The sequence below is a fragment of the Oppia nitens genome, unplaced genomic scaffold (assembly GCF_028296485.1).
Source record: "Oppia nitens isolate AA-2021 unplaced genomic scaffold, nextdenovo-longstitch-racon4-pilon3 scaffold11_pilon_pilon_pilon, whole genome shotgun sequence".
Taxonomy (NCBI): domain Eukaryota; kingdom Metazoa; phylum Arthropoda; class Arachnida; order Sarcoptiformes; family Oppiidae; genus Oppia; species Oppia nitens.
This window is the reverse complement of record NW_026533190.1, coordinates 615,001-637,228: the sequence shown is the minus strand read 5'-3', so window position 1 is coordinate 637,228 and position 22,228 is coordinate 615,001. Positions and strand designations below refer to the sequence as shown.

Genomic DNA, 22,228 nt, shown 5'->3' with positions numbered 1-22,228 from the left:
CTGTTTCCTCCATTTCATTGTCGAAACCAATCGGTCGAGTGCTTCGTCCTCCGAGTCGCTGACCAATAGGTAGCGTTCGATCCACCAGTCCTTACGGCTAACCGTTTCGATGTCTTTCCGATCAAACAATTCATTGCTCGACTGGTTATTAACTATTGATAAAAATTTTTGTCTGATTTTTTCAAATATAATAATATTATTATTATTATCAGTTTTGTTGTAAAAATTAATTGATTTTGACTACAAAATATAAAACAAAAAATTAAAATAAATAACACTTTTAATGAATGAATAAATTATTTATTTTCAGTATATATATTAAGTTATTAGTTAAAAAAAATTATTAAATAAATAAATAAATATTAATAACGAAAAATTAAATTATTAATTACATTACGTATCGATTTTATTGTTGACAATATTATTATTATTTTAACAACAACTAAGATAATAGTAGTGATAATTATAATATTAGTAACAAATTTTACTAAACAATTCATAATTTTTCATAAACAAACAAAAAATAATTTTATTATTATTTATTTTAACCAAAAAATTAATTGTTTGTTTTTTAACTAAATGTCTGAATTATATATATATTATTATATATATTAAAATAAAAGTTTTGAATAAATTTTTAAAAATATTGTTTATTATATACTAATATTTCAATCCTATATACTGTACAATCATTTATATAATCTAATGAATTTATTAATTTAACAATTTTATTATTATTTAATAATAAATATTTTAATTTTATATTAAAAAAAACATTTATTTTATTATTAAATAAATTTCCATTAATCTTAAACCTTGAATATTTTATTTTTAAATATATATAAATATAATCTAAAATCATTTAAAATAAATTAACTATAATTTACATATTGGAAAATAATATATATATATATATATATATAATTTTTAATAAAATAATACTGTTAAAAAATAGTGTTATAAATTATATTTTTAATTATTAACTAATTTTAGAAAAATACAATTTTTTATCTAAAAAATTGTTAATTATATTAACAAAATATTATTATTATAAAATTATAGTCAAAATATTAACAATATTAGTAATTAATAAACTAATTATTATTTAAATTAAAAAATTTACACTTCATTTAGTATACCGTCATATGTTTGATAAATATCGGCAATTTGTTTGCTGGTATAGTTGTGGCCAAATGTGGCCAACGGTCGGACACCATCGGGTACACTAATCAACGGTATATGATAATTACCGCCCAAATGGACCGGTATATAATCGGGTGATATATATTGTTGAAGTTCATCATCACTCGAAACCGACCTATAGGTGCTAAGCAGCTGGTCATCCATAAAACTGGCAATCAGATTGACCACTGACTCCATAAACCACGGCAAGTCTACATTGAGTATATAGCCGACGGCTAACGGATAGCGGGTTTGTAGGCAATCAATGATAAACAAACTTTGGTCGACATCTATGTTGGCAATGGATACTCGACTGGTATCGACAACAACACCCAATCCCTGTGGATGACTGATCTGACGGTCCATAAGTTCAATCTGATAGACARCAAACTGTCTGATCAATTGTTTCCACGAGTCGCACTTGCGATACCGGTGCGACTGTGCCCACATCACTGGCCGGCCATCCCGATCCCTGATGAACGATACGTATACACCGATTCGCTACATCTCTTCGGGAAATGATTTATCGATCAGTTGGTTGACACCGAACTGTTTACGCCATTTCATTGTCGATACCAATCGGTCGAGTGCTTCGTCCTCCGAGTCGCTGACCAATAGGTAGCGTTCGATCCACCAGTCCTTACGGCTAACCATTTCCGTGTCTTTCCGATCAAACAATTCATKGCTCGACTGGTTATTAGCTATAGTTAAAAATTTTTGTCTRATTTTTTCAAATATTAATATATTATTATTATTATTAGCAGTTTTGTTGTAAAAATTATTTGATTTTGACTGCAAAATATAAAACAAAAAATTAAATAAAACTTTTAATTAATTAATTAATTAATTAAATTTATATAGTTATTAAATAAATAAATATTAATATTGAAAAAATAAAAAATTATGAATTATTTGAATAAAATTCAATTACATTACGTATCGATTTTATTGTTGATAATATTATTATTATTTTAACTACAACTAAGATAATAGTAGTGATAATTATAATATTAGTAACAAATTTTACTAAACAATTCATAATATTCACACAAAAAAAATATTTATTAAAATTATTATTTTTAACCTAAAATTAATTGTTTGTTTTTTAACTTAATGTCTGAATTATATATATATATATTAAAATAAAAGTTTTGAATAAATTTTTAAAAATATTGTTTATTATATACTATTTCAATCATATATATATATATATATATATATATATACTGTACAAACATTTATATAATCTAATGAATTTATAATTTAACAATTTTATTATTATTTAATAATAAATATTTTAATTTTACATTTATAAAAAAAACATTTATTTTATTATTAAATAAAATTCAATTAATCATAAACCTTGAATATTTTTTWAAAATAAAAATATATGAGAAATAAATGATTTAAAAAAATTAATATTTTATTTTTAAATATATATATATATATATAATATCAAATCATCTAAAATAAATTAACTATAATTTGCATATAWATTGAAAATAACTTATATTTTTAATTATTAACTAATTTTATAAAAAAATACAATTTTTTTGTCTTAAATTTTTAATTAARTTAACAAAAAATTGTTATTAAAAAAATAGTTTAAATAATAATACAGTAATAGTAATTAATAAACTAATTATTATTATTATTTTAAAATTATTCAAATTTACACTTCATTTAGTATATCGTCATATGTTTCATAAATATCGGCAATTTGTTTGCTTGAAAAATTGTGGCCAAATGTGGCCAACGGTCGGACACCATTGGGTACAGTGATCAACGGTTTGGCATAATTGCCGCCCAAACCGATCGGTATATAATCGGTTGATATATACTGTTGAAGATCATCATCACTCGAAACCGATTTATAAGTGCCGCGTAACTGGTCGTCCATAAAGCCGATAATCATATTGATTACGGCCGTCATAAACCACGGCAAGTCTATATTGAGTATATAGCGGACACCCATCGGATAATGATTTTGTAGACAATCAATGAGAAACATTGAATGATCGACATCCAGGTTGGCCATCGATAGCTGATGGCTATCGGCAACTAGCAGCCAACCCTGATGACTGGTCTGCCGATCCATTAGTTCAAATTGATAGACCAGAAACTGTTTGACCAACAATGACCACGCGTCGCATTTGCGATGTCGATGGGACTGTGCCCACAACATTGGCCGTCCCTCACGATCCCTGCCGAACGATACATAGGCACCGATTCGGTACATTTCTTCGGGAAACGATCGGCCAGTCAGTTGGCGGACACCGAACTGTTTCCTCCATTTCATTGTCGAAACCAATCGGTCGAGTGCTTCGTCCTCAGAGTCGCTGACCAATAGGTAGCGTTCGATCCACCAGTCGTTACGGCTAACCATTTCCGTGTCTTTCCGATCAAACAATTCATGGATCGACTGGTTATTAGCTATAGTTAAAAATTTTTGTCTGATTTTATCAAATATATTATTATTATTATTATTATTAGCAGTTTTGTTGTAAAAATTATTTGATTTTGACTACAAAATTAAAAACAACAAAAAATTAAATAACACTTTTAATGAATTAATTATTTATATATATATATATATATATATATATATATATATATATATATATATATATATATATATAATGTTAATAAATAAATAAATATTAATAATGAAAATAAAATTTATATGAATTATATGTGAATAAACTGTAATTATAAAACAAAAAAGAAAATAAATAACACTTTTAATTCAATTAATTAATTATATATATATAAAAGGGTTTTTCATATATTTAGCACATGCGGTTTTTGCTATAATTCTTAAATGGTGTGAGATATATTAATTTTGTAAAAAGTGTATTAAAATATGATTTACGCGTGATATTATAAAATTTTTAATTTTTAATTTTGATCACGTGATCATATTTATTTTGGGATGTTTGCAAACCACTATGTCAGAACCTAATCTATAAATGATAGAATAAAATTTCAATTATATTTTTGTAAAGCTTACATTGAAAATTTATGGAAAGAAAAAAATTTTAAAATTGGTCAAAGAATAAAATTTTTATGGTTTTTCAAACTTGTGGAATAACACATTATATAAAATAGTCAAAAATAAAATGACGTTATTTATGGATAGTAGACACTAATTAGATAAAGATTTTAATACTATTACTTATTCTAAAAACAAAATTTTTTTATGTCGAATATTTTTTTAGATATTCAAATTACAATAAAAAGCACAACATAATAATTCGATAATGTAATTTGTAATTAAATTTTATTATTTTAAAAAATATTCGACATAAAAAAATTTTGTTTATAGAATAAGTAATAGTATTAAAATCTTTATCTAATTAATGTCTACTATCCATAAATAACGTCATTTTATTTTTGAAAATTTTTATATAATGTGTTATTCCACAAGTTTGAAAAACCATAAAAATTTTATTCTTTGACCAATTTTGAAAATTTTTTCTTTCCATAAATTTTCAATGTAAGCTTTACAAAAATATAATTGAAATTTTATTCTATCATTTATAGATTAGGTTCTGACATAGTGGTTTGCAAACATCCCAAAATAAATATGATCACGTGATCAAAATTAAAAATTTTATGATATCACGCGTAAATCATATTTTAATACACTTTTTACAAAATTAATATATCTCACACCATTTAAGAATTATAGCAAAAACCGCATGTGCTAAATATATGAAAAACCCTTTTATATTAGATATAATGTTAATAAATAATAAATAAATATTAATAATGAAAATAAAAATTATATGAATTAAATGTGAATAAATTCATTACACTTTTAATTAATTAATTATTTATATATCGATAAAAAAATGTCTATTAAGTGATATTATTATTATTATCGGTTATATTGAGAAAAAAAATTATTTGATTTTAATGACTGGAAAATAAACTATTTATAAATAGTTTATTTTTAAAAATATTTATTTAATACTAAACATTACTTTTTAATTAATTAAATATAATATTAATAATAAACTATAAATAATTAGCAATTATAAAATGCTCTTACATTTTGTTTTGATGACACTATTAATGATAATATTATTATTATTAAAATAACTATTAATATGATTAGAGTTATACTAATTAGAAAATTTGTGATACATTTAACTAAACGATTCATAATATTTTACTATTAAAAATTGTTTTCAATTGTAATTTTAAAACTTTATTTTTTTTGAAAAACTAAATACTAAAAACTTTTTTAATATTATAGAAAATCAATACAACTATCAATTAAAAATTATTTGTGGACAACACATAAATATATATTATATTTTGTTTGTTAAACCTTGAATATACTGTATATAAATATATATATATAATTAAATAGATTTTATAAAAATATATATACAGTAATTATACAGTATATGTATATTGATTTATTTGAAATATAATAATTATAACTGTAATTAATTGCTGGTTATTGTTTTAATATAACAAAAAAATAATAATGTTTTGTAATTAAATACTTAATAAATATTTTTGCATTTGTTAAATATCTTTATTTTTATAATCTTAAAATATCATCAATATATATATATATATATATATATATATATATATATTATTTATTTATTTATTAGCTTTTAAAAATAAGAAATTAACAATTTAATTGTTTTTTTATATTTTACATTAATTCAAATTAAAAACTTAATTATTCAAGGTATTTATTTTAATAAAATAAATTAACACACAAAAATAAATCATAAAATTCAACATTGTTTTATTATAGTTTATAATTATTAAAACTAAATAATAATTGTATTAATTATTATTATTATTATACATAGAATATAATTATATAGTATACTAAAAAAAATAATAAATATTATTAATTAAATATAATATATTTAATAGATAATTATCGATAAATATACTTACATTTTGTTTTGAAAACACTAATAGTGATATAAATATTATTATAATAACTAGTACTATGATAATAACAATAATAGTAAATTTAATTAAAAAATTTGTTATACATTTTATTAACCGATTCATTATATTTTTAGTAAACAAAGTTTATTTTAAATTAAAAATTAAAACTTTTGTTTTTAAAATAAATGTCAGAAAGTTATTAATAGAAAAGTATCAAAAAATATTACTTTATTAATATAAAACAAGTTTTTAAAAATATATTTTACAAAAAAAACCTGAATATATATGAAATTAAATAACTTTTAATATAATAAGTGGTATATATATACTATATATATATATACATATTTTGTTGTTAAACTGCTGTTAAAAAATTATTTTCAAAAACTTGTTTGTTTTAATTATACATAATAAAAATTAATGATAGTGATAAAATAAAGGACATTTAATTTATTTTTAATAAATATATATATAATCTTAAATATATTTACAGTATATCTCATCAATTAATCATCAATTAAATAATTTTTTTAACTTTATCAAATAAGAAAGTTCATTAAATATTTTTAAATAATAATAATAATATTTTACATTTATTATATAATATATATATATATATATTTTTAGTTTATGTTATATTTTGTATTTATGTTATTATTAATTAAATGTCAATTGTTTTAGTATATTAAACATTTATCATATTATACTAATAGAGAAATATAAAAATAATAGTAAAATTATTTTTAATTAACTTAACATTATTTACAAGATATTGGAAATTTGAAAAAAAAATTAAATATAATTAATTAATAATATAATTAAATAATAATATAATTAAATAATAATATAATTAAATAATATAATAATTAAAAATATATACAAATAATATACAATATATATTTAATATTAATAATAAATTTTTCTAAATTAGTTAAGTTTATGAACTTTTAAATACTATTTTTTAAAAAAAATTTAAATTATTCAAATATTTTTGCAAAAAGCTTTTAAATATTATCTATATATATTTATACATGATATATATATTTAAAAATTTTAAAATACTAGTTTATTTACTTAAAACAAACTATATATTTATAATTTTTTTTTTAAAAACATTAGTATATATCTGTATTGTAATGACTGTCTCTGTTTCAAACTATATGATGAATAACATACTATAAATGTTATATAATTTTGTGGTAAAATTAAAAAAAAAAATATTTATATCTATATTAATATAATATTATTTTTTATTTAAAATATTTATTTAATATTTTTAGTAATTAATCTGGTTAATTGAAAATTTTTAAATGTAATTTTAGTTAGCTTGTTTAGTTTTTTTTTGTAAATAAAAATATTTTTACTAATTATAATTATTTCTAGATTTTGTTATTAATAATATTATTAAAATACCTAACAAAGTACTTAATAATAATAATAATAATAATAAAAATTATATTTACAATTGTTTTACGTAAAAAAAGTAATAAACTATCTAACAATAAATAACTAAAAATATATGAAATAAATTTTAGCAAAAAAATTAATAATATTTATATTATATTAATTTATAATAATTTATTATATTTAAAAAAATTTATTTTTAATAACTACTATTAGTATTCTAATCATTTGAATTTAATAATTTTAAAAAACAAAAAAAAATAAATAATAATTTTTGCTAAAATTTTTTAAATTCATTATTTTAAAAATATTTTTATTTTAGCTCCGATTTATAGACCGCATAAAACTTTCTAATCTGATCGTCGGTAAACTGGCCACTCATTGACTGGTCAGTCATCTGTAATACATTATCTGGTATTACCGACCCTAGTGGTGGTCCACTATACAGACCGCCCAAATGAATTGGTATCCATTCGGGACTCAGATATTCCCTCAGATCAGCCGATTTGATGGCCCGATAGATACTCCTCAGCGAATCGTTCATAAACGATACGATCAGCTGAGCCGTTGCTTTCAAAATCCACGGCAAATCTACGGCCAACAAATAGCGGGGTCCCCCGGGATAGTAATGTTTTAATACATCGATCATAAATCGGGACAACTCTATGTCGACATTGGCTAGTCCGGCACCGTTAGCATCGTTTATCAGACCCCAACCCGCGGCTCCCGCCTCACGATCGGCCGATTCGTATTGCCAGACAATAAACTCTTTGAACCGCTGAAGCCAATCGGGTCCGCACTTACGGTAGCGGCTATTCTGGACATAAACAACCGGGCGATCAGCCCGGTCTCGGCAATACCTAACTACTAGACCAGTTGACCACATTTCCGACGGAAATCGCTGGTCACGGAAATCGTTTAAACCAAACGACTTACGCCAACGCATTGTCCGCTGAATGGCTTTTACGGCTTCGTCTTCCGACTTAGTGGTCAACAAATATCGTTCAACTGTCCAGTCGTCCGATCGGATCCTATCCAAGTCGGCCGAGTGATAGCAGCCGTCATCACAGTCACCATCACTGGTCTTAACTACCGTTTCCAGGAATTGGGTCCTAATTCTGGCAATTGTTTCCTTATTGACAGACATTTTGTTTAATTTGTTTGTTTGTATTAATTAATTAATTAATTAATTAGTAAATAAAAACTAATATAAAATCAAATGTTTTTTTATAAATATATATAATATATAAATAATTTTTATTTATTTATTTTTTAATTATCTGTTTATTAGGGTATAAAACATAAGGTATTTTTTCGACTCTCTCTCTCTCTCTCTCTCTCTCTCTCTCTCTCTCTCTCTCTCTATAAGTAGAAAAATATTTTATTAAATATTAATTATTAAATTCTTTATAACTATATAATAGATATTAATTATTAAATTATTAGGTAAATTAATAATAAATATCAAAAAATAATATGTGAGTTATTTATTAAAAATATTTTCATAATGCTTATTATGATATTATATGCAATTTGTTTTTTAATAGATTACTATTTATATTATATATTTATAAAAATGTTATCTTAATCAAAAAAAAAATAATTTTTCTAAAAAATACTATAGTTTTATAAATCTAATAAAATATGATTATCAAAAATTATTTTTGTTATTATTATTTAAATAAGTATTTAAATAATAATCTAATTGTATATTTTTTATTTTCTAGATACTAATATTATATTAATATTATAATTATTATTTGTTTTTATTATTATTTATTTATTTTTTGATAATAATTTTAATATATTTTTCAAATTTTCACTAAACTATTTAGATTTCATAGTTTTCTTATTTAAAATAATATATATATATATATATATATATAAATAATAAATTTGAAATTAAAAAACTAACTAAAATAATATTAAATTTAGTTAATTATTTAAATAAATAAATCAGTGATATTATAGTTTTGTAATGTTTTTTTAATTTTTATTTTTATAAATTTAAATTTTAGATTATTTATCCAGATCAAATAATACAGTTATTAACAATAAAAGTTTATTATTATTATTATTATTTATTTATTTTTAAATATCATATTTACAATACAATATATAGTTGTTATTTATAAATAACATATATTACACATACATTATTAAATTAATTTTCTTTAAAAAAAAAACAATTATAATTTGTTTAGAAAATATAAAATATTATCAAAAAAAAAATTGTAAACATTTTTTTAAAATTATTTATTTTTTAAAAATTTTATTTATAAAAAGGCACTTTTTTGGTAAAAATTATATTCATATATATATATATATATATAAGTTATATATAATATAATAAGTTGTATAATGATATTTAATATACAYATATATATATATATATRTATATTGCGTATAACTATTTAAAAAATTATATTCATAATTATTATATCATAAAATTTTTTTCAATAACTTTATATTATTATTATTATTATTATTATTATTATATATAATATTATTATGAAATTAATTGCTATTATGTCAGACAGCGGTTGTTAACGGATACCCATCGCTCACATTTGGCTGAACCTTAACAATGGGAAAGTGAGACATAAAAAAAATAAAATAATTATTATTAATATTAATTAATTAATTAAATTATTAAAATTTTTCGCAACTATTTTTTGGAAATATTTTTTGAAACATAGTGTTTGTGATATATATATATAACCGACATATATATATATATATACTGTATATAAATTTAATAGTTAAATAAAATATTGTAACTAACAATCTAATAGTGTACTATAATTAAAAATAAAAGTTTCAAAAAATATTTTTAATATGAATTACTTATATATTAATATACAGTATATGTATGTGATATATGCTTATTATAAGTATAAAAATTTATATTAAATATATATATATATATTAATATATTGTTATAATGCATACTATTTCCTACCCAACAACAAAAAACAATTAATAGCTCTAAAACAAAACAATATGAATAATAATAATAATAATGATAATTAATTATGTAAAGTAATATTAATTATATCAGAGAGTAATCTGTTACACAAAATATAATAAATCATATAAAATATATTATTCAGTGTTTACTATCACATATATATATAAACAGTCTATATATATATATATATATATATATATATATCTATATTATATGGTTATATAATATACAGAAATTTATTTATTAATAATATATGTGTGAAGAAATAAAGTGATATAAAAGTGTAGTTAAAACATAGAGAGAGAGAGAGAGAGAGAGAGAGAGAGAGAGAGAGATAGATAGATAGATAGATAGATAGATAGATAGATAGATAGATAGATAGATAGATAGAGAGAGAGAGAGAGATAGATAGAGAGAGAGAGATAGATAGATAGATAGAGATAGAGATAGATAGATAGATAGATAGATAGATAGATAGATAGATAGATAGAGAGAGAGAGAGAGAGAGAGAGAGAGAGAGAGAGAGAGAGAKAGAGAGAGAGAGAGAGAAAGAGATAGAGAGAGAGAGATAGAGAGAGAGAGAGAGAGAGAGAGAGAGAGAGAGAGATAGAGGGAGATAGAGATAGATAGATAGATAGATAGATAGATAGATAGATAGATAGATAGATAGATAGATAGATAGATAGATAGATAGATAGAGAGAGAGAGAGAGAGAGAGAGAGAAGAGAGAGAGAGAGAGAGATAGAGAGAGAGAGAGAGAGAGAGAGAGAGAGAGAGAGATAGAGGGAGATAGAGAGAGATAGATAGATAGATAGATAGATAGAGAGAGAGAGAGAGAGAGAGAGAGAGAGAGAGAGAGAGAGAGAGGGAATATATTATACAAAACTAAATAAAAAATAAAAAAATAAAATCATTGATTACGGTATGAATTTCAATGGCATTTGTTATGTTATCGTGAATTTGGTTATCATTTATTATTTGCTGGCCTTTAGTAGTAGTAATAGTAGTATCGATGGTCTGATGATTATTATTGTTGGCGTTATAGTTGTGAATCAAATTATTTAAATCCAAACCAAATTTATTATTATTATTATTATTATTACTTAAACTACTGTTTGATTGATGAACACCACCTGCGCTACCAATACTACTACTACCAGTTGTTGTCGTTGTTGTTGTTGTCGATGACATCATAGTCAGCGGCGATGACCGGCATATCATTGTCGGCGTTGCCGTCGCTGTCGATGACTGGCAATCGGTTATCGTCCGATCAGTCATACTGTCAATGCCGTCAAAATCGCCTGTTTTTTAATTTATTTGGTGAACAAATAAAATGAAAATTAATTAAAATTATATAAATAAATACTAAAAAAATATAGTTATATAGCTATATATAAATAAATAGATATATTCTTTATATATAATACAATATAAACATAAACAAAAATATTATACAATTTTATATATATATATATATATATATATATATTATTTCTATACTTTAACTATAATAATAATAATAATAATAATAATAATAATAATAATAATAATAATAATAATAATAATAATAATAAAAATATATTTTATTTATTTATTTAAATATAATTTTATTTTATTTTTTAGTTATTGTTGTTGTTTTGTATCTCAAATTTATATGTGATATCATTAAACAAAACAAAAAATATTGTAAATATAAAAAATAAAACTATAAAAAAAACACTTCAATTACCATATATTTGCGGAATCAGATCAGGATTTCTGATAACAATATCATTGGCCATCAGATCCAGTATAGTCTGGTCGCAGACAAGTCCGCCGCCGCCGACRCCGACACCGCTATTATTTGGCACCAAATATATTGTATATCTTTAACACCAAAAAAAAAATTATTATTATTGATTTAAATAATAAATTAAAAATAAATTGTTTTAAACAATAATAATAATACTTTTGACTATCATTTAATAGTAGGCTCTGGTTTGTTGAAACAATATCACCGTTTGATTGATTATATTGTTGTTGTTTAAGTTGCTGTTGTTGTTGTTGTTGTTGTGATAGATAGCTATTCATCTGATGATATGATGGTGATGTCGTGGTTAAAATATTATCATCTAATTGATTACTATCGGATGATTTGTTCAATTTATGTCCACTATTTTGTTGACCATCGCCGCCGCCGCCGCCGCCGCCGCCATCACCGCCAGCACCGGCAGCGGCCCGTCGACGGCCGCCACGTATTTTGCAGCCGATAATCGTTATGATAATTATCAACAACAATACGATAACAATGATGGCGGCTATCAGTACTGTCCACATGTCGTAGACTACATCCGATTGAGGACTACTGTCCAGTACTGTTAGTGACCAAAAAAAAAATATATATTTTACATATATAAAAAAATGTGTAGATTTTTGTTAAATTAAAAATAAATATATTTTTTAAATAATAATTTTATTTCAAAAAATAGTTAAATTTATTTTTAACTAAATATATATATACTGTATATATAATTAATGATAAGTTTATTTATCGCTAATATATTATTTAAATATTTTTTATTATTATATTATAAACTATTAATTTTAGTGAAAAAATAATTATTTAAATTAATTTTGTAATGTTTGCATATAATTATTAAGACTATATATATCAAAATTAATAATACATATTATAACTAAATAACTATAAATTTATGATATTTTTTATTATTATAAAAAAAATAAATTTTTTACCAAATTTTTTATTCAATAACTTATGTGTTTGTAGTTTGATATCAAACGGCAAGCTATTGCCCAATTGGTTGACGGCATAGACGACACCCGAATAGACTGTCTGCGAGGCCAACAAACCGTCAACAACGGTAAACACTGGCTGAGTATCACTAGTTTCGTTGAATACCAGTCGCTGGCCGTCCAGCATATCGTCGTAGATTTCCARCCGAAACGATTGCCTGAGGCCGCCATCATTGCCGGCCAGACAGTCGACAACCAGCGAACTGGTAGTCCGATTACGACTGTGACAATCGGTTACCGGTTCGGGTCGTCGAGGCGGCCRAAACTGATAGGTACACGGCTGGCGTACCGAACCTACTCGATTCGTGGCCAAACATTGTATGATTTCGGGGGCCGACATCTGGGCCCGGGGATCCAGTATCAGTGTACTACTGGTTTGGGTACCGGTGCTGATGATATAGTCCTGGTTGACTAGAAATCGTCTCGTAGTCAAGTTGGACGTCCACTGAAACTGTAGGCCAGTACTGGGTTCGGCGTCCATTTGACAGACCAGTTTCAGTTTATCGTCCAATGATATGATACGTACGGTAGTATTGGTTGTGGCCGGTTGTGTACAAATAGGTGCGTCTAATATATACAATATATACCGTATATATATATATATATATAATCATCATAAACATCATTATTATATATGGTATATATATATATATATATATATATATATATATATATATATATATATATATATATAGAGAGAGAGAGAGAGAGAGAGAGAGAGAAAAGAGAGAAAGAGAGAGAGAAAGAGAGCTAAACAGCTAAAGTGTTTGAACATTATCTATACAATAGTCTAAGTTATATAATAGAGAGGAGAGAGAGAGAGAGAGAGAGTATAAACTATTACTAGTAGTGTTATTATGTGAGGAATGGTAGCAATGATAGTAAGGGATGAATAATAGGATGTGGAAAGGGATGTGCGGACAGACAGTCAGTTAGTTAGTTAGTTATATACACTGCACTTACACTGTACGTTCACCCGGACTTCATGGCTCATACCCTTTCCCTGGGAATTAATGGCCAGACACTGATAGCTGCCTTTGTGTACTGGCCGGGCACTGGTTATAACCAACGATGAATTATTGACGATAATACCTGTGCACATCCATAACATATATATTTAAAGTGAGAAAAAAAATATATATAATATTATTAATAAATTGATTRAATTATAAAATTAATCAAAAAAAAAAAAAAATTGACAACATTTTTAATAATAATAATAAAAAGTGATTTATTAAGTGTATGGCATATATATACTGTATATTGTATGTATAGTTTGAGTGTGTGTTTTGAGGTTATTGAAGGAAATGGATGTTAAGAATAGATGGATAGATAGATAGATAGATAGATATATATATATATATACTGTATATAACTGTTATATACCTGACTGAGAGTCAGTAACTAATTGGATGCCGTCGTGTGTGAACAGTACGACTTTGGCTAATGGATTGGCTTTTATTGAACACTCCATTATAATCTCATCGCCATCGTTGACAACGACGACTACCGGTGCTGAGGCTAAGGCTACTGGTGCTGATGATGGTGATAGTGATAGTGGTGATGATACTGTCGATTCATCGATGGACATACCTTTGTATAGTAGGCTAACTATTGGTATAACTGTTTGGTTGGGTTTATTTGAATAAAAAAATAAATCAATTGATTAGAAAATAAAATTAAGCGAAAAAAAAATTTAATTTTAATTGAATGATAAAATCAAATAAATAGAGAAATAATATATTTTTGTAGTTTTTTTAAAAATTTAAATAAATTATTTAATTAATAAAATTTAAAGATTTTTGTTGTTGTTGTTGTTGTTGTTGTAATAATTATTATCTATTAATATATAATATTGTTATAATTATATTACATATGTATGAGAAAGAGAGAGAGAGAGAGAGAGAGAGAGAGAGAGAGAGAGAGAGAGAGAGAGAGAGAGATAGTAATAATAATAACTATGTTTTTTGTGATGGAAAACAAAATTTATTATTAATTATATTAATGAATGAATTAATAGTTTATGTATGAATATAATGGATAATAATAATAATTATAAAAAAAAGTGTTTAACTGTAATTTATATTATGAGCATATTTTTGATTGCTTTTATAATGTGTATGTGTATGTGTATGTGTATGTGTATGTGTATGTGTATGTGTATGTGTATGTGTATGTGTATGTGTATGTGTATGTGTATGTGTATGTGTATGTGTATGTGTATGTGTATGTGTATGTGTATGTGTATGTGTATGTGTATGTGTATGTGTATGTGTATGTGTATGTGTATGTGTATGTGTATGTGTATGTGTATGTGTATGTGTATGTGTATGTGTATGTGTATGTGTATGTGTATGTGTATGTGTATGTGTATGTGTATGTGTATGTGTATGTATGTATGTATGGTGTGTTATATGCAATTAAAAGTTATAATAATACTAAGCGATTTAAACATAGCGTATAACACATACACACATATATATATAAAAATAAATCAGTAAATGACTTTTGGGCTCTCATTTATTTTACACTTAAGTCCCTAATTAACAATCTTGAGCTAACTGTGCATTACTACTACTACTACTACAAAATTTATGTGCCCATACCCTATAGTGATGATGATGATAATGCTATGAATGTTCACACAGTGTTAGCCCTGTATGTATTGATGATGATATTATGCACACAGTTAGCCCCAATGTATTGGACTAAACATATTGTAATGTTTATGCAATTTGTGTGTACAGTATATATTTTGAACGGACACACAATAATAATAATAATAATAATAATTATAATTATTATTACTTTTACTGTAAAAATAATGATTCCCTTATGATAATAGTTATACAGTTATATAGCTGTATATATGTAATAAATTACATGTAAAATACATGTACTTAAGTATTAATAGTTTTTTTTGTTGATTTTTATTTGTTTGTTTGTTTGTTTGTTGAAACTTAACACTACTGTAAAAAAAATTTTTAATTAATTTTTTTATCTTGTTAATTTTTGTTGTTTTCGTTGTTGTTTATATCCATAATAATAAATTAAAGTTTGACAATATATTGTAAAATAATTATTTAATTTATTTAAAAAAAAAATTAATTATATTATTTAAATCTAAATTTGTTCAATACTATATATAAAGTAATATACTATTGTATGGTTTTAGATGATTTATATTAATATAATTATAGTTAATTAAAATTACATATAATTACATATAAATTATAAATATTTATTATTAAAAAAAAATTATTATATATAGATAAAAATAAGTGATTTTTTAAATTATAAAATTAATATTTCTATTATAACTATCATAATGTATATTGAATTATAATAAGCATAATATACAATATATATATTTTTTATAAGCATCTCATATACAGATGATAGATAGATAGATAGATAGATAGATAGATAGATAGATAGATAGATAGATAGATAGATAGATAGATAGAGAGAGAGAGAGAGAGAGAGAGAGAGAGARAGAAAGAGAGAAAGAGAGAAAGAGAGAGAGAATTAGAGAGAGAAAGAGAGAGAGACAGTTAAAGTGTTTGGACATTAGCTATACAATAGTCTAAGTTATATAATATAATATTATAACAATATATATATATAACTATACAGATACTATACATACAGATCACGTTAAGCTTCCAGCCGTCCTCTATTGAACTGTTAGCTAATCGTAGATTTTCTGCACGACACGATAGATAGGCGCCATTGTCCAGCACCTGGGGATTCAGCTTCAGTAGGCTTGTGGTCACATTTCCGTCGTGTGATATACTTTCCCTATTTTATTAGTAGTATTATTACAATTGAAAACCAATAGTGAAAAATAAAAATCAAAAAAAAACTAACGGATACAATACAATACAATAAAAACCACTTTTTTAATATTAGGTATATCCAGATATTATTGTATATAAGCTGTGTATACTGTATATAAAGCTACCTGTGCTCTACAATAAAGCATACTTTGTTATGTGTGTTACTTAACACATACACACACACATACATACACATACACACACACCTATATATATACACATACACACATACACACATACACACATACACACATACACACATACACACATACACACATACACACATACACACATACACACATACACACATACACACACACACACATACACACATACACACATACACACATACACACATACACACATACACACATACACACATACACACATACACACACATACACACATACACACATACACACATACACACATACACACATACACACATACACACATACACACATACACACATACACACATACACACATACACACATACACACATACACACATACACACATACACACATACACACATACACACATACACACATACACACATACACACATACACACATACACACATACACACATACACACATACACACATACACACATACACACATACACACATACACACATACACACATACACACATACACACATACACACATACACACATACACACATACACACATACACACATACACACATACACACATACACACATACACACATACACACATACACACATACACACATACACACATACACACACACACTTATACACATAATTATACATTTTTTCTTATAATAAAAATCAATAGTTTATAATGGTTTGGTTAGGTTATGGTTGGGTATATAAATTTATATAGAGACACATATATGTATACCTAGAGTATGTCAGCTCCCGATTGTCCTTAAACCATGTGATCTGTGCGGGCGGTCGACTGCCCCGCGATTCGCAGCTCATCTCCACTTCCCGGCCGGAAATCAGCGTATGTCTGGCGTTAAGTATTTCAACATCGATTGGTTTAACTGTAAATAATAATAATTTTAAATTTTAAATATATAAAAAAAAATTATTAGCAATTAATAAATAAACATTCAGTTAGTGGTTGTCAACACAAATATATACTACGAGTAATATATTTACAAATAAATAAATAATGTTTTATTTTATAGAAAGAAATTTTTAATTAAAATGTCAATCAATAGATTGTATACAAAATAATCTCTCTCTCTCTCTCTCTCTCTCTCACTAAATCACTCACTCACTCACTTTGTGTGTGTGTGTGTGTGTGTGTGTGTGTGTGTCTAACAATCAATACGATTACTACTTATTTTTTGAGTTAGTTAGTGGCAAAATAGTTGTGTAAGTAAAGAGAGAGAGAGAGAGAGAGAGAGAGAGAGAGAGAGAGAGAGAAAGAGGAAATGAAATAAAAAATCAATTGCTTAGTAAAGTAATATTAAAGTTTATATAAATCAAATCACACAATGAGCACTGGTATGTACGATAAGGAAATGTACAATTCCTTTACACACACACACACACACACACACACACACACACACACACACACACACACACACACACATACACACACATACATACATACACTCATATTCCCTATTATAACACAATAATAAAAGGATTAAACAGTTTAACTCAATAATATTCTCTATATATATAAACTTATACTAGTGTTTGAAATCGATATCATATAAAAATAATAGCTTATATACTGTATATACAATATATGGTATAATAAGTATACATATATATCTATATAGATATGTCTACAAATCTATATATATATGATAAGTATAGTTATCTAATATTTTTTAGGCTTAAAAACTATTAATATATATATATATACGGTATATATATACTGTAGTAGTATTAAAATATGATACTTACGGTTGACATCGATGGTTAGCCGGGCACTGATAGGTTTGCTAATATTATTGCCAGCCCTACACGATAGTACACTATTGAACATTATTCTCGATAGCCTATTGATGGCCAGTTCGTTGTATATTTGAATAGTATTATTATTATTATTATTACTAACGGTGCCCTGGCTACTACTACTAGTACTATAGGTGTCATCAATTAGTTCATTATCTCTATACCAGTGCACATATGGTATGGGCCGACCTATTATAGATCAATAGTAAAAAATACAAAAATAAATTATTTATATAAAGTATTTTAATTGTTAATAAAATTAGATATTTTTATTCCTATTTATTGTAATTGTCAATCAATATATCAATCAATAAATAGATTTATATATACAGTATAATCTAGTTATTGAATAGTATGATACAGTGTATGTGTGTGTGTGGGGGGGGTAGGATGGGTATGAACACTTGTTTACCAATGTTAGCCTATTTGACTAATACCTAGCTATTTACTTGTATATTATTATTATTATACAGTAGTATCTAATTGTAGTAATTGTAATAATAAAAGTTTAAATAACATTTTTTAAAAACAAAATTTTAAATATAGTATTTATTAAATAATATCTAATAATTAATATATGATAATAATAATAATAATAATTTCCTAATAAATATATAATTTTTTTATAAAATTAATATCCTATATAACAAAAAKTATCTATTAATTATTTTATTTGAAAATAAAACATTATTACATTTATAATTTATTTTCAAAATTTTATAATCATTTAATAACCAAAAAAAATAACTAAATAATTAATTAATTATTCAAATCATGTAATAGATTAACGCTTGTAATAAAAAGATTATTATAATTATTACATGCAATTAAATGACAATTCAGAAAAATCATAAATAATTTTATTATTAATATTATTAATATATGTATTAAATGTATTTATTTGTTATTTTTTCCCCTAAGTGTTTGACTAATTGTTGATGACATAACAATTGTCATAAATTTTATGATAATTTATGRTATTTAATATATTTGGTAATAATAATAATAATAATGATAATAATTTAACATTCAAATAAACATTAATTTTGTTTCAATTATTAATATCATATTATTATTATTATTATTATTATAAGTATTAGTAATACTAATTTAGTATTCAATGGCTTAATGATAAATATATATATAAATATAGCAATTATAGCAATATATTTATTGTAAATATTTATTAGTTAGTATACTATTATATATATATATTATATGCATCTGTAATAAAATAAAATAAAACAAAATAATAATAAAAATAATAAATAAATAAAATTTATTTTTAATAAATAAAAGTGTAATTTATTTTTTTGGTGATATAATTATTATTCAAAACATTTTCTAATATATTGTTTAAAAAGCTATTTTCAATGTCAGTTAAAAAAAAAGTTTATGACATTTATTATTATAATAATTATTTCATATTATAATATATAATTTAATTTAAATTTTTACTATTTAAGTAAAAATTGTCCAAGGACAAAAATTACTTAAATAATTGCTGTATATATAAGATGTTTTAAAAAACGTTTACTAAAATCTAGTATAATTTTCTGTGAAAAAAATGCAATTCAAATAATTAATATATATATATATATAATCATCAATTATGGTTATAATATTTTAAAAAATTAAAAATATTTTATTATCAAAAAATAAATATATATAATATATCAATGAAGCTAATTGTAGGTTATTATTATTATTAACTATTATTAATCATATATATATATATATATATAATGTTATATCAATAGTATTTATAAATTATATTATTATTATTATTATTATTATTTATTTTTTTGTGTTACAGATATTATCAGTAGTCTATAGTGTAATAGTAGCAGCACTGGTATGTAACCCAGCAAATAGCCAGTATTGGGGAGGAACTGGTGCTAGTGGTGGCTATGGTGGATCTACTGGTGCTGGATATGGATGGGCCGGATCAACACCGGGATCAACAATGGGCAGTTGGAGATATGGGCCCAGCACAGGTAGTTATGGTGGTTATGGACAGGGCTGGCATAACTATGGCCGACAGCAACCCTGGTATGGGTCGAGCAGTCTGAGCGGTATTGGTCAGGGCTTGTATGGCGGTTATGGTGGATATGGCGGTTACGGTAGATATGGTGGTTATCGACAAGGAATGTACGGTTTAGGTGCCACCGGTTTAGGTGGTGTCGGTGCTGCTCAGGGAGGCTATGGTGTTGGTGGCGGATATATACCGGCAGCAGTTTATGGTGGTGGTGGTTTGGGCCGATATTATGGCGGCGGTACTACCGGCACATCTATGTATGGCATCGGATCGGGTATCTATGGTGGCCGTACCACCGGTACCTACTATAGACCACTAATGTCTTATTCAGCTGTTCCTGCTGTACAACAATATGCCACCAGTCGTGGCTATTATGGTGGAGTTGTTGGAGGAGGAGGACAGGCAGTTACTACTGGTGTACCACAAATCATAGCACAGGTGCCGCAACCACCACCAACACCTCCAGTATTGACTACTACTGCACCAGTAGTTAGACAACAGTTTATAGCACCAGTACAGGTACCCCAACCACCTACAGTGGTTACTATGGGTCAAATACCAGCCCAGGTACCAATGGTTAGACAACAAATGCTAACACATATGATACCACAAACACCTACTGTGGTCACTACGGGTCAAATGCCAGCACAGGTACCTGTAGTTAGGCCACAAATGATAACACATATGATACCCCAAACACCTACTGTGGTCACCACTGGTCAAATGGCAGCACAGATACCAGTTGTTAGACCACAAATGATAACCCATATGATACCACAAACACCTACTGTGGTCAGTACGGGTCAAATGCCAGCCCAGGTACCAGTTGTTAGGCCACAAATGATAACACATATGATACCCCAAACACCAATGGTCACCACTGGTCAAATGGCAGCACAGATACCCGTAGTTAGTGGAGGTGTGGCGCCGGCACAGGTAGACAACAATAGAGGAACTACTAGACCGATGGTAACAACAACTGGCTATTATGGAGTTGGTGGTGGAGTGGGCGGCATACGTATACCCAGTACTACCGGTACAGTTGGGACTTATCCATATAGTGGTGGTATTGGCTATGGATATCAAGTCCCCTATGTTAGCTATG

At 25.2% G+C, this 22,228-nt stretch overlaps 4 protein-coding genes across 4 annotated transcripts in view; 1 reads left to right on the top strand and 3 right to left on the bottom strand.

Annotated features, from left to right (window-relative positions):
• Window positions 1-1,683: 1,683 nt before the first annotated feature.
• Window positions 1,684-3,568, bottom strand: LOC128953030 (motile sperm domain-containing protein 2-like). Its single transcript, XM_054298526.1, has 2 exons — window positions 2,859-3,568; window positions 1,684-1,903 (listed from the first exon to the last, which is right to left on the bottom strand). Exons 1-2 carry the CDS (start codon window positions 3,566-3,568, stop codon window positions 1,684-1,686), a joined length of 930 nt encoding a protein of 309 aa, XP_054154501.1.
• Window positions 3,569-7,825: 4,257 nt separating this feature from the next.
• LOC128953021 (motile sperm domain-containing protein 2-like) lies at window positions 7,826-8,659 on the bottom strand. The gene has a single exon (XM_054298515.1). It carries the CDS (start codon window positions 8,657-8,659, stop codon window positions 7,826-7,828), a length of 834 nt encoding a protein of 277 aa, XP_054154490.1.
• A 1,380-nt stretch (window positions 8,660-10,039) lies between these two features.
• The window catches only part of LOC128953011 (nephrin-like), a 27,442-nt gene continuing 15,253 nt past the window's right edge, over window positions 10,040-22,228 (bottom strand). The window contains exons 5-14 of the mRNA XM_054298504.1: window positions 19,035-19,274; window positions 18,007-18,151; window positions 16,926-17,077; window positions 14,663-14,899; window positions 14,240-14,368; window positions 13,217-13,843; window positions 12,432-12,837; window positions 12,213-12,349; window positions 11,587-11,784; window positions 10,040-10,092 (exon numbers count right to left, since the gene is read on the bottom strand). Of these exons, the coding sequence (XP_054154479.1) occupies window positions 10,040-10,092; window positions 11,587-11,784; window positions 12,213-12,349; window positions 12,432-12,837; window positions 13,217-13,843; window positions 14,240-14,368; window positions 14,663-14,899; window positions 16,926-17,077; window positions 18,007-18,151; window positions 19,035-19,274 (2,324 nt within the window). The remainder of the gene's footprint in view (window positions 10,093-11,586; window positions 11,785-12,212; window positions 12,350-12,431; window positions 12,838-13,216; window positions 13,844-14,239; window positions 14,369-14,662; window positions 14,900-16,925; window positions 17,078-18,006; window positions 18,152-19,034; window positions 19,275-22,228) is intronic.
• The window catches only part of LOC128966459 (uncharacterized), a 2,099-nt gene continuing 598 nt past the window's right edge, over window positions 20,728-22,228 (top strand). Inside the window, exons 1-2 of the mRNA XM_054313313.1 lie at window positions 20,728-20,776; window positions 20,902-22,228. The exon at window positions 20,902-22,228 is cut by the window's right edge and continues 598 nt beyond it. Of these exons, the coding sequence (XP_054169288.1) occupies window positions 20,765-20,776; window positions 20,902-22,228 (1,339 nt within the window). The 5' untranslated portion in view covers window positions 20,728-20,764. The remainder of the gene's footprint in view (window positions 20,777-20,901) is intronic.